Source organism: Ceratosolen solmsi, unplaced genomic scaffold (assembly GCF_000503995.2).
Source record: "Ceratosolen solmsi marchali unplaced genomic scaffold, CerSol_1.0 scaffold148, whole genome shotgun sequence".
Lineage (NCBI taxonomy): Eukaryota > Metazoa > Arthropoda > Insecta > Hymenoptera > Agaonidae > Ceratosolen > Ceratosolen solmsi.
The window spans coordinates 1,275,422-1,287,547 of NW_011948446.1; the positions used below are offsets into that span (position 1 = coordinate 1,275,422).

Here is a 12,126-nt window from a genome sequence, read left to right on the forward strand (position 1 = left end):
ATTGCATATTCTATTAAAAATTATGATATTTTAATTGAAGTTTAAGCTACATAATATAAAAATAAATATACATACAATAAATGAAATAAAAATGTAACATGATAATTTTCAAACAATAACTACATATTTAAAATTTATTGTTTTATACCTTATATCAATTAATTACATACAAAAAAACAATAGTAATTAAAAATAAAAGAATTCTATATTTTTTTTATTGTTCTTTGCAATATAAAAACTAAAATGAATGCTCCAGCTCTTATGATTTTCACGATGTATCAAATAAACTTTTAGTTTTCAGATTTTAAAAGAAAAATTAAAAGTTATTTTCTTCTATGACCCTTCATGATCAACTACTTATAAATACTTCGAATATCATGAATCAATTTAATTTTAATTACAAATTTTTTATAAAAATTTCAATTTATCATTTTTCGCTTATCCTAAGACAATTTGAATATATTTGATATAATTTTGAAATATTTGAAGAAAAAAAAAACAATATTTTCGGCATAGCAAATAATATCAGTAAAAATATCTGCATTTAATTTCACAATTACGTTTATTGTATAATTATAGAAAGACAAAATTACAAATTACTCTATTCATACTTCAAACTTAATTTTTTCAATTTATGTTAGATACGGTTATCAATTTGTTTTACATTTTCACACACAAGGAGTACAGTTGAAACAATAACTATTTTATAAAACAATTCTATTGCATATGAGACATGCTATACTTTAAAAACAAAACATTCAGAGATATAGTACTTTTAATAATTAATTTGTAGATAGACATATGGTTAAAATACATAGCTTGTTTATACTATATTAAAGGACGGACACTTCTTTCTTATTATATTATTATTAAAACTACGATGAACTTGTAAAACGTTAGGAAGATTTTGGATAAATTATACAATATAAGGTTGAAGAAATTCATAAATTTCTAACATCTAGTTTAAAACATAGAAACTCAATGGTAAATTCAAATTAGAAAAGCATAATTTTCGCAGGTCTTTAATGATATATAATAGAAGAATGATGATTAATAAGATATATAATAGAAAATAGAAATAATTTGTATTATATGATTACTGTATTGTATTGTTTGATCGACTGATTATCCGACTTGTAATACCTTATAGAAACACTAGAGTTTATTATCAGACACATATTTTTAGACATCAACTACATTTTACATATAAAATATGATATCTAAATATCTAAATGTTCGGCAATTAGATTAATCTAGCATTTTTAGTTAATGGAAAGTATATTTTACAAATGGAGTTTTAAAAATTATAACTAAATTAAAAATATTTTTGAGCGTGCAAAACAAGAAATCGCTTACTTTCATTTCCTTATAATTAATATTTAATAAACTGAGTTTTATATGTTATGAATAGTACTGATAAATATTAACCGAAATTTAACCTACCGTTACATAATTTCAAAAATAGTTAATTACATTACATTGTTTCATAATCGACAAACTATATTATATATTTCTTATTATTACTTATTATTACTTATTATTATTACTTATTACTTATTACTTATTATTATATATTTCTATAAATATTTAATAAAACCTAAGCTATACAGTAGCATTTAATTTATTGACATGCCGTCTTATTTGATATTAAATTCTAAATATGTCATTTTTTTATTGTCTCTCGATGCTATATATAATTACTTTATATTCAATGTACGGAGTGAAAGTGACACATCTTTCGTCGTTCATACAATAGATCGTTAAGGCGACGACGTGGCCTGTGCGACGGCTATCGGAACTATCCTGGTCCAGCAATAGCGGGGATGATCTTCAAGTCAGATGAAGACGCGGAGGCCAGCAATGAGAAGTACGAGACCTATGTGAGCGCAGACGGCGAAGGTCGCGAGGGTCGAGGCTGCATTCGGGTATGAGTATACACTGTCGTAGATGCTCAGCCAAGGCTGCCACGTGTAGTTCCAGCGTCGTGGATCCGCCATGTAGTCAACTGGGAGTTGGAGTTGGCGCACCAATACGTTACCATACTTTTCCAGATACAAATTCAGCTCAGACACCCACTGCGAATGTATTTTTATTTAATAAACACTACTTATGATTTACATTTTTTTAAACAGACCCAGTTTAAATGACTGTAATAATGTCATGACTTTTCGAGGCTTCTGTTTAATGTATAAAATAAGTATATAAGTAAGTAATATTTATTAGATACTTAAAGTGTATTAAAAATTTTTAAAACTATTTATATATAATTTTTATATATCCATAATAGATCAGAAATTTTAAATAAAAAAAGGAAATAATCTAAGAAATCAAATCTATCACATTTGAATAAGCATTAAGATTTTTAAAGACTTGAAATTTTAAATATGAATTGAATTCTAAAATCAACAATATTATTAGCCATATCGAATAAAATAATAACTTCCTATGATCTCATTCAAGTTGATCGAGATAAATAAAATAACTTGCCCTGGGAAAATTCTTGGCGATATTATTGGTTTCGCAGGGATCGATACTGAGATCAAAGAGGCACTCGGTCTCATTGCACGAGGCGAAGTTGTAGCGATTGGTGTAGTGAAGGTTCGTCATATTTGGTCGACACTGGACCGTCGCCTGGCTCTGAAGTTGCCACATGGCGCTCTCTTGCGTCACAGGAACACCAAGGTGTTCACGAATTGCGTCCGAGACAGCGCTCTTTAGTATCTTCGTCGTGTTGTAAAGTGGGGCGTTGCGGCCTCGACCCGTTTCACCCTCCACATTGTCATAGTAGCCCCTGAACAACGATCCTGAAATATATTTGAGAGATGACGACGACCGTGACTTTTTATTTCCGATAATCCTAATGTCGGAAATCACATGCCACTATTCGTAACTATTAATAACCATATTCCCTTTCTCGATAATAAATTATATTACGTTTTTGGATTCATTAACAGGATAAGATATTGAATTTATTTAACATTTTTTATTGTGCTGTATATATTTCGTGCTATTTTAAAAATAATTATATAACGCTTTAAAAGACGATATAATTTCACCAATTAATTTAACATCTCTTATCTAATATTTATTTATTCCTTAAAAAAAACATTATACTTTACGCGAGACCTTCAAAATTTATTTTTATATTTTTTTCCAATTCCTGTTATTGGAAAATTTTACGGATTAATTATGTTTTCGAACCGATATTTATATGACAATTTATATGACAATTATATGACAATTATATGACTTATATTTAAGTTTTAAAGCATTGCAATAATATTTATTGTTTACTTTATTAGAATAAAGTCTGTTTAAAATTAAATAATTATGAAAGTATTATTATAAGTTTTAATAAATCACTAGCTCATGTTGAAATTGATTTATTAATGTTATTATTATTGATGTTGATGTTGTAGTCGTCATTGTCATTGCCATTGTTATTATTGTGATTATTTTTTTCTTATTACCTCTGCAGCTGCTGCTGCTTCTGCTGCTGCCATTGTTATTACTATAATCATCGGCATTAACATTAATATTAAAATAATCATCATTTAACCCAAGGGAAGAAAAATTAACAAAGTTAACAATACCAATAATGTTTACTACTACAACTGCAACTCCTATAAGTTAAACGTGTTCCCAAGTATTAAAAAAAGTATAAACGCATGAGTGCCACCAACGAATGAAATCAAATGAAGTCAAATGAACTTTATACCTCGAACAAGTTTGAAACGTTGGTAAATGGCGGCTTCGGTTTTCGTAGCCTCGTCAATATTCAAGAGCAACCTATCACGAACATTCCCAGTACCAATACTAAGGACATCCCATTGGTTAACGCCGTCGATGGGCCCCAGATCCCGTAAGTCGCCACCCGCAGCTGAGTATAACGTCGGTAGCCAGTCCACCACGTGGAAAAGTTGTTCCGAGACTCGACCCTTGCTTAGCAACTTCGGCGACCAGATTGCTGCCGCCCCTCGTACTCCACCTTCGAATAGTGTATACTTCGTCTGAAAAGTTTATCGTTTTTTATGGACATGCTCGGCTGGGCATTTCTTCGATTCTTTTAATATGTATTCGAATTATTTCCAAACGTCGTCAATCTATTAATTTATATTCTAATACGGTTTTAACGACACGTATTCAGAAAAAGTGACTTATTAAATTATATGAATAACTATTTGAATAATGCACAGTTTTTTAGTGCCATATTATTATAGTAACACGAGTTAGTTGCCTAAATGAATTAAAATCAAGATTGATCAAAATTCGACAAAAGATGATAAATATTTTGATATTAACTAATTGTAAAACTCGTTTAATGCATAAAATTTTAAATGTAACTAATAGTATAATACTACTGATAGTAAATACAAATGTTTGACAATAAGAAAGATATTATTTTATATGGATAAAAGTATTTTACTCACTCCTCTGAGAGGCCAATTAGATCCCCAATTTCGAAATTTGCCGATTGGTGCTCCTCCATTATCAGACAAAAATACAATCACAGAATTTTTTAACATGCCTCTATCACCTAAAGATGAGACGATCCGACCCAATGATTCATCTAATCTCGCTACCATTTCTTTATAAAAAAATTTAGAGCATTAATTTCTGAATGTAATGAATAATTAAAAACTAAATCATCTTAATTTATAAATAATTTATAGTATCTTAACAATTATATAAATATCTATATTAATTAATAAGATAGATAATATAACAATATAATATTATTAATATAATTATAATTTACAATGCTTAGAATATATGTACGTGAAGTGCCTTTAAAATTAAAAAAAAATTTTTTATTATAATTTATTTTTTATTATAAAAATGTATAAAAGTTTAATAAATTACCTATATAACTTGGTAATAATTTTTATGCATAACACACACGCGCTCGCGCGCGCACACACACATTTATACATGCATGCATTAATACATGCATGAGTATTAATATATTGTAATGGAAAAAATAATAGCTATCTTAACTACGTAAATTATTGGTTAGTAATGTTGCCGTAAAGGAAATAGGATAAATTTTGAGTCATTGTCATTATTTTTACACAACGTTCAAAAGAAGTTGCTTAAGTTTGACATACGAAAAACAAGACCATCAGTTATTAAGTTCACAATACCGCTAAAAGAGATATTAGAGATTTTAGAGACTTCTTCACATCCTATAAAATATAAATAACTCCGATGAGCCCTAAAAACGTGAATACGTATATATATATATACACACACATATGAGTTTTAAGTACGTACGTAGTACATTAAGGTATTTACTGTAAAAAGTTTAATAACTCTAAACATAATTATCGCTTAATTATTATCATAGGTGAAATTTAATAATAATTCAATCGAGTATTATTTATTAACATCACGTTTATTTAAAAATAATTTACGACGTTACAATGTGCCTTGATTGAGATAATTGACGTTCTTAATGTATTAAAAAGTTGTATAATTATTAATTTCGATTATTAGTGAATAAATAGCATTTATGATTTATTAAAAAATGAACAAATTATCGGTTATACTTTAAGAAACTAAAACTTATGTTTGAAAATAATTTCACGATATAACTCTAAGCGCTTAACATTTGTTCTGTTTCGTGTTATAAGAATAAAAATAATTATTTCTTTAACCGAGTTTGGAATTAAAGAATGATATTTAATGATATTTTTAAGCGCGTATAATACGCACATATAATACTTATTATTGCATGTGATTTTATATTCGCGAGAATGTGCAAAAATTAAAAAGAAAATTATTTTAGCCCGTACATAATCTCTCTTGTATTACTCAATTTTTAGAGTTATACATCTTGCATACAGAATAATCCATAATGTTAAATTTAGGCATACATCACGCGCGGAAAAACTCACTTGCGTAGGCTCGACGATTGGGATCAGAAATGTGCCTAAATTCGTCGTCGTAATCATTCTCGTAAGGCACATCCAAGGGCGCGTGTGGTGCCAAATGGGAGACCTGGAGGTAGAGCGGTCTCAAAGGATCGTGTTTGCTGATTAAGTCAACGGCACTCGAGGTAAATAAGTCCGTCGCATATTGACCCTCACTTCCATATGCCGGACTGTCGTTCGAGTGCATATCGAAGCCCGACATGTTCTGCTAAACGTTTAAATTCCAATTAGCCCGTAAAAGCTCTACGCCAACTCATCCCTTGCAAATTTCATCAATAACCAATTATCTTATGAATCAAATGGCACCGACCATCGCGTTAAAAGTTATATAAAAATTAATTTTATTGATTTCTTATTGACGCACATTAACAGTTGGATGCCAGTATCAATTATAAATTAATGATTATACGAAAACTTTATACGTCTAAATATCTTAAATATCGAGAGTCTGTATAAGTAGATAAGCAAGAAAGAAAAATATTGATACAGCTGAATTAATAAAATCTTAACAAATTAAGTTTATTTAATAATAAAATAATACCAAAAATTTACATTCGCTGATTTAACTTCTCGTGGAAAGTGAAAATTATTCGTTGGGCAGCGAGAATAACCCATGTTTTCATAAACCTTAAAGAAGAACTATGTTTTAATACTTTCAATTTGTGTTCAAAGATAAAATGAAATGCAATATAAAAAAAAATATATAATAAATAAAAAAATAAGCAAGTCGAAGATCGTAAGAATGAAAAATAAAGCGACGGCTCACCCCTTGAGTGTACCGGTAGTCGTAATATCCAATGTAGCTATTGTAAAACCCAAGGAAAAAGTCGAAGCCTCGATGATTGGGCGTATGCTGGGGGGTGTGGTATCCGACATGCCATTTCCCCACAAGTTTTGTGTCATATCCCAGACCCTGCAAGTACTCCGGTAAAATACGCACATTCAACGGAAGTCCCCGAGGCTCTCCACCCAGTATACCAGCTCCTTGCATTCCTGATCACGATTAAAAGAAATATATTTTTTTAATTATTTAGATATTATTATGCGTCTTTAACTCATTAAATTCCAACTATAAATCGTGTACTTTAATAATGGTCCCATTTATAATTAGATCCATTATGATTGCGTTTTATTATTTTGCATTTATTCACGAACATAATTCATAATAAACGTTTAGAAATTCATCTTTTTTATAATTATACTTAAAAAATACTTGAAACATTTAAAGGAAAAGCTTTGATTTTTTTTTTTTTTTTTTTGTTATTCAAATGAAAAGAATTTTATTTTTTTTCGATAATTGACTTAATATGCGTAAGTATCGATTGATTATAGTCGACTGATTGAAAGTGTAGCGTTGCCAATACGACGTACCCATTCTAATGGGATATTTTCCTGATAGGAAAGCCGTCCTCGTTGGCGTGCACGATGGTTGAACATAATGCCTGTTCAAAATGATTCCATTATAAGCCAAAGCATCGATGTTCGGTGTAGGAATTTGAGTCGAGCCATGGAAGCCCACATCGTTCCATCCCTATGTCAACGCAAAGTCAAGAATTATAAAATATCGAAATGACGTTGTTTTCTTTTCAATTTAAATCATTTTCAAAGATTTTAATTTCACGCGCCACAAACAATTATATATGAAATTTTATTTTATACAATTTTTTGAGCATCTAACTACAGTCTACTAAAGGAAAAATAGAGATGTACAATAATCGCCGAATAATATCTACATATTTATACAGAATTTAAATTGATATTTATGAGAAAATTGTTGGCACATTTATCTATTTACTTTGCTATAACTATATAAATAAATTCAATGGACGAAGTATGATAAAGAACAGACTAGACTAGTTTATAATGATTATATAAATATTTTCTTCTTTGCTCGAATGTATATATAAGTAAATGTAAATTTTTTTTTATTAAATTTCACGAATGAAATTAATCGTCAAATGCTTGAAATTGTAATTACCGTTTTCGAGTTGTGAAAAACATAGAAAGGTAAAAAGTTACTAGAAATCGAAGCATTTAATAAATGGTATCATAGTGTAGAAAAATATTTGTCCAACAGTAGTCTGCTTATTTATAAAGATTAAAGATCCAATATTCGCTAGAAACGCTAAAAAAAACAAGTTTTTATGAAGTAGCGGAATTCGTGAGGATAGAAGACGGGTAAAGCGAACTTTTGAGACAATTTGAAAGTCGTTTGAAAGAGATAAAAAGAGAAAAGAAATACCGCCCCGTGCTGATTGTCGTACATTTTGGATGGAATTTTATTTGTTTGCCGGTCGACGTGAGTCATAAGGCAGCGTATGGGTGGACGGGGACTACATCCTCCTTTGTGCGGAGGCGGAGACAACGCGTTAGCCTTTGTAATTGTCTCAACTAATGACTGCATTAATTCAAGACGAGCTCCTCCCGGTACAGCGATGCTATTACATTAGATTAAGTATTATGGAAAAAAGCAAGGCGGAAATAACAGCCACGTACGCTTCCAACTATTACTCTGGTTATTCATCCTCTGCTTCCCTCTCTACCTCTCTGCCACTCTCTCTCTCTCTCTCTCTCTCTCTCTCTCTCTCTCTCTCTCGCCCATTATCCTCTCTCACATCATTTTATCTAATTAAATGTTAAACTGCTCTTCATTAAACCGACTGACCTGACTAATAAGTCACTGTTTTATTTCACTTTTGCAGATAAAAAAGAGCTGCTTTTGTAAACTTGTCGAATAAGACGTTCATACGTGCTAATCTCTACTCACTGTAAAAACTTTAAAAATCATTACGTCAATTATGTTAGCCATTATTGTTTTCCACAGCTTCTACATTTTTACATTAAGAATATTAATGTGCCACGCTGATTTTAATAGTCACAATAAACGAATGATCAACTGTCTCCCTTCGAATCTTTTATACCTCTAGCTATTAGCTTATAATACGATTACTAAGCCAAACGTATTCTTTTTGAAATAAGAAACGATGCACATTCAAACGAAACGAATCAGTTATCAATGCAAGTGTATGGGGCAACGCTACCGTACCATCCATCACGATTTTATTACTGAAATCCGATTTCGCTGATCGGTTGAAAAATACATTGGATAGAAAAGTGAAGCTAAGAGGAAATAAATTGGGCGTCGAGAAGTAGCGCAATGAAAAAAATTCAAACGAGAGACTTGGCATGACGCTCTTAACATTGATAAAGCGCATCCAGTTTATCTCATCAGTTCATTAGCGAGGGCAGAATAATAACGGAGCAGCGTCCGGAGGGTCGAAAAAATGAACACGGACAATCGAACCGATGCGAATTCACATTTCGGCGCATCACTCACCAAGTCGTCAGCCATAAAGACGATGATGTGCGGCGGCGAGTCGAATTGTCCCATCGTCGGACCGACGAGGACTGCTATTCCAAGCAATGCCGCGTACCCACGCATCCTCGAGATAATCCTTGACTTCTTGCTTGCTGGCAACCACTCGCTCACGCGGTTCACATCTGCCCTAATCCTGCGACAAATTAATCTACGTTCATAACCAGGCACGTTACGGCTTTTCTTCAATGACTATAGAGATCAGTTAATACCTCTTTCAAGAATATCAATATTTTACGAAAAATTAACAATTTGGACTCGGACCAAACAAAATTAATGCAATATAATACTCAGTACCACTGTTAATTTATGTAAATGCATGCAAAACTATCTTTAATATCTTGGATCTATTCATATCTGCTCCGAATTAAATTATTTATCAATATTTATCATAATTTATCAAATTATTCACTGCAATGACTAACTAATCATTAAAATTTCATCTAATAGATTATCTGTTAAAATTTACCCTCATCTTCTTTGAAATATTTGTTTTCAAATTACAGTGTTTATCTAAATTTATATAAGATATTTATTAATTAAAATATTATTTATTAATGCAGATAAACAAACTACTAACTATTATTAGACTCATATGTTAATTATATAAAATTATTAGTTTTATAAGATAAAAAATAACATTCGCCTGTTTTTGTTGTTTATGATAATAATAAGCGAATAATGAAATTTTGCAACTTGATGTTATGAAATTATATTAGAATTATTCAGAAAAGAGCGAAAGTAATGCAATGCAAGTGAATAACTAGCCTTACCTTTAAGTTCATCTATCGGTCAATTTCAGCTACTTTTTTTACGATTTTAAATAAACATAATTTACATAAGAGAGGGATTCGATCTGATGTCGCGCAGCAATATTTACGCATTGTAAATACATAGATAAAAATTATAATTCGATCTGCGATTACATTAAACAATGCTTATTAGATATACGAACAGAGCGACGCTGAACTTTACCAAGCTGCTCATCGCATAACAAAAGAAAATATTTTCTAAATTTAAATCTACATCGCTAATAGATATTAAGGTGCTTACCAATCACTGAAGGCGCAGGTATAGTGAAGTACAACAGCAGCTCTCGTAGAGTAGAAAGAAAAAAGAGGAAGTTAGCGCATCTCTATCGGCGGTCCCCCAGACAGAGAAGCCTCGCGGCATATTAGGCGAGCTTTATATAGGGGCCGGGGCTCGACGACGCCGACGAATAGGCTGGGGAAGGCCACCGATTGCACTTAATGAGTCCCGGCGCTCGCCACGCGACGCCCCGGTCAATCGACCGCTACTTTTTCTCGAGACGACGGCGCCCGTGGAGTTCCACCGGAGCCGTAAGGCACTCTTTATAGGCGCGAGAGTTACAATTGAAATTTGAATTGAGCTTGAGAATTGAATTAGATGGGAGTCACGATCCTTTGGAGTAACGGCTATGCGCGAACGATACACTCCTTTAATCTCATTGATTGACTTTGGTATAATTTCATTGGCATTATTTTTATTCCGACGAATAATTAAGCATTTCTAATCCGCTAATCTGGAATCCCCATGTTTGGCTCGCGCATCTTTTCAAGGGCGTAGTATGAAATATGCGTAATAATGAAAATCATTCTTGCCGATTATTGCAAAACTAGAGCGATTATAAATACTGGAGACATATAATAATGATAAACAAATATAAGTTATAAGTTAATAATAAACACATATTTACATGTTGAAAGCTGATTCTTTAACGAATGTAGCTAGTAAAATAAAATAAAATTTGTTTATCATTATCACGAATTTTCTAACATCAATAATAATTATGAACTGGAATAAATTATAGGCTTTTGTGTAGGTGTTAAATATAAATAGTAATTTTTAATTCCATGCTCGTTTTTAATTTAAGTATATATGCCATATTTGCCTTTGTCCTTAAGTTTATGTAATATTTATAGTTACATTTATATTCAATTCAAGGTAAATCAATAGCTTTATAATAATATCTACAATATTCAAAACATATTATTTCTGCAAATGTAAATGATTAATAATGATAATTAAAATTAAATGTTTCATTGAAATGAAATATATTCAATATATATATATATGAATTTTGTAATATAACAACAAAGCAATATATATTTATATATATATATATATATATATATGCATATAGTAACTATAGTTGTCAAGAGTTAGCTTATGCTATATTATGGTTGATCAATTATTATCTCAATACCAAATTATACAAAATTTGCAGGTTATAGATAAATGTAATAATAAATATGACAATACCATGAAATGAAAAATTCTATTTGCGTAATATGAATGCTTAATAATAACAAATTTAAAGAGTGTATATACTAAAACACTGTAAATATTAAAATGAATACTATGATGTAATTAATTAGCAAAGAAATATTTTTTGTAATTAAAGTAATTATGGGATTTTTTAATTAATGGTAATAAATTGTCACGTTAATTACAACAATATTTTATTTTTTCTAATAAATTTTTTGCAAAGAGATATAATTTAAAAAATTATATTTTCAATAATAACTTTTTGTTATTGACAAAAAATACCGTTTATAAGGATCATTAAAGAAAAAAAAATTATAGAAAAATATGTTTTATAATTATTTTTTAATAACTTTTAATACTAACATTTATAATGTTAAATTGTTATATCTTATATGAAAATTTTCTATTGCATATACAGAGTTTTTTATAAATCAGATTAATATTACAAACTTCGAAAATATGTGATTACATTTAATTTTGATGACATTTTACGGCCATAATATCTTGCTTATAACTATCAATTGATAG

The 12,126-nt window shown here is 30.2% G+C and overlaps 1 protein-coding gene across 1 annotated transcript; it reads right to left on the bottom strand.

Annotated features, from left to right (window-relative positions):
- Nucleotides 1-1,659: 1,659 nt before the first annotated feature.
- Nucleotides 1,660-9,465, bottom strand: LOC105366204 (arylsulfatase B). Its single transcript, XM_011504559.1, has 8 exons — nucleotides 9,271-9,465; nucleotides 7,305-7,464; nucleotides 6,700-6,926; nucleotides 5,898-6,141; nucleotides 4,431-4,588; nucleotides 3,719-4,010; nucleotides 2,488-2,804; nucleotides 1,660-2,075 (listed from the first exon to the last, which is right to left on the bottom strand). The coding sequence occupies exons 1-8, from the start codon at nucleotides 9,373-9,375 to the stop codon at nucleotides 1,836-1,838; spliced, it is 1,743 nt and encodes a 580-aa protein (XP_011502861.1). The 5' UTR covers nucleotides 9,376-9,465; the 3' UTR covers nucleotides 1,660-1,835.
- Nucleotides 9,466-12,126: the final 2,661 nt, after the last annotated feature.

What these genes read in the sequence shown, in the direction of transcription:
- LOC105366204 (XM_011504559.1), bottom strand. Translation starts at nt 9,375, where the DNA reads ATGCGTGGGTACGCGGCATTGCTTGGAATAGCAGTCCTCGTCGGTCCG. An exon ending in ACTACCGGTACACTCAAGGG is followed by an intron (nt 6,142 to 6,699) that starts GTGAGCCGTCGC and finishes TTAAACGTTTAG; the next exon opens with CAGAACATGTCGGGCTTCGA. An exon ending in TCGCCAAGAATTTTCCCAGG is followed by an intron (nt 2,076 to 2,487) that starts GCAAGTTATTTT and finishes ATACATTCGCAG; the next exon opens with TGGGTGTCTGAGCTGAATTT.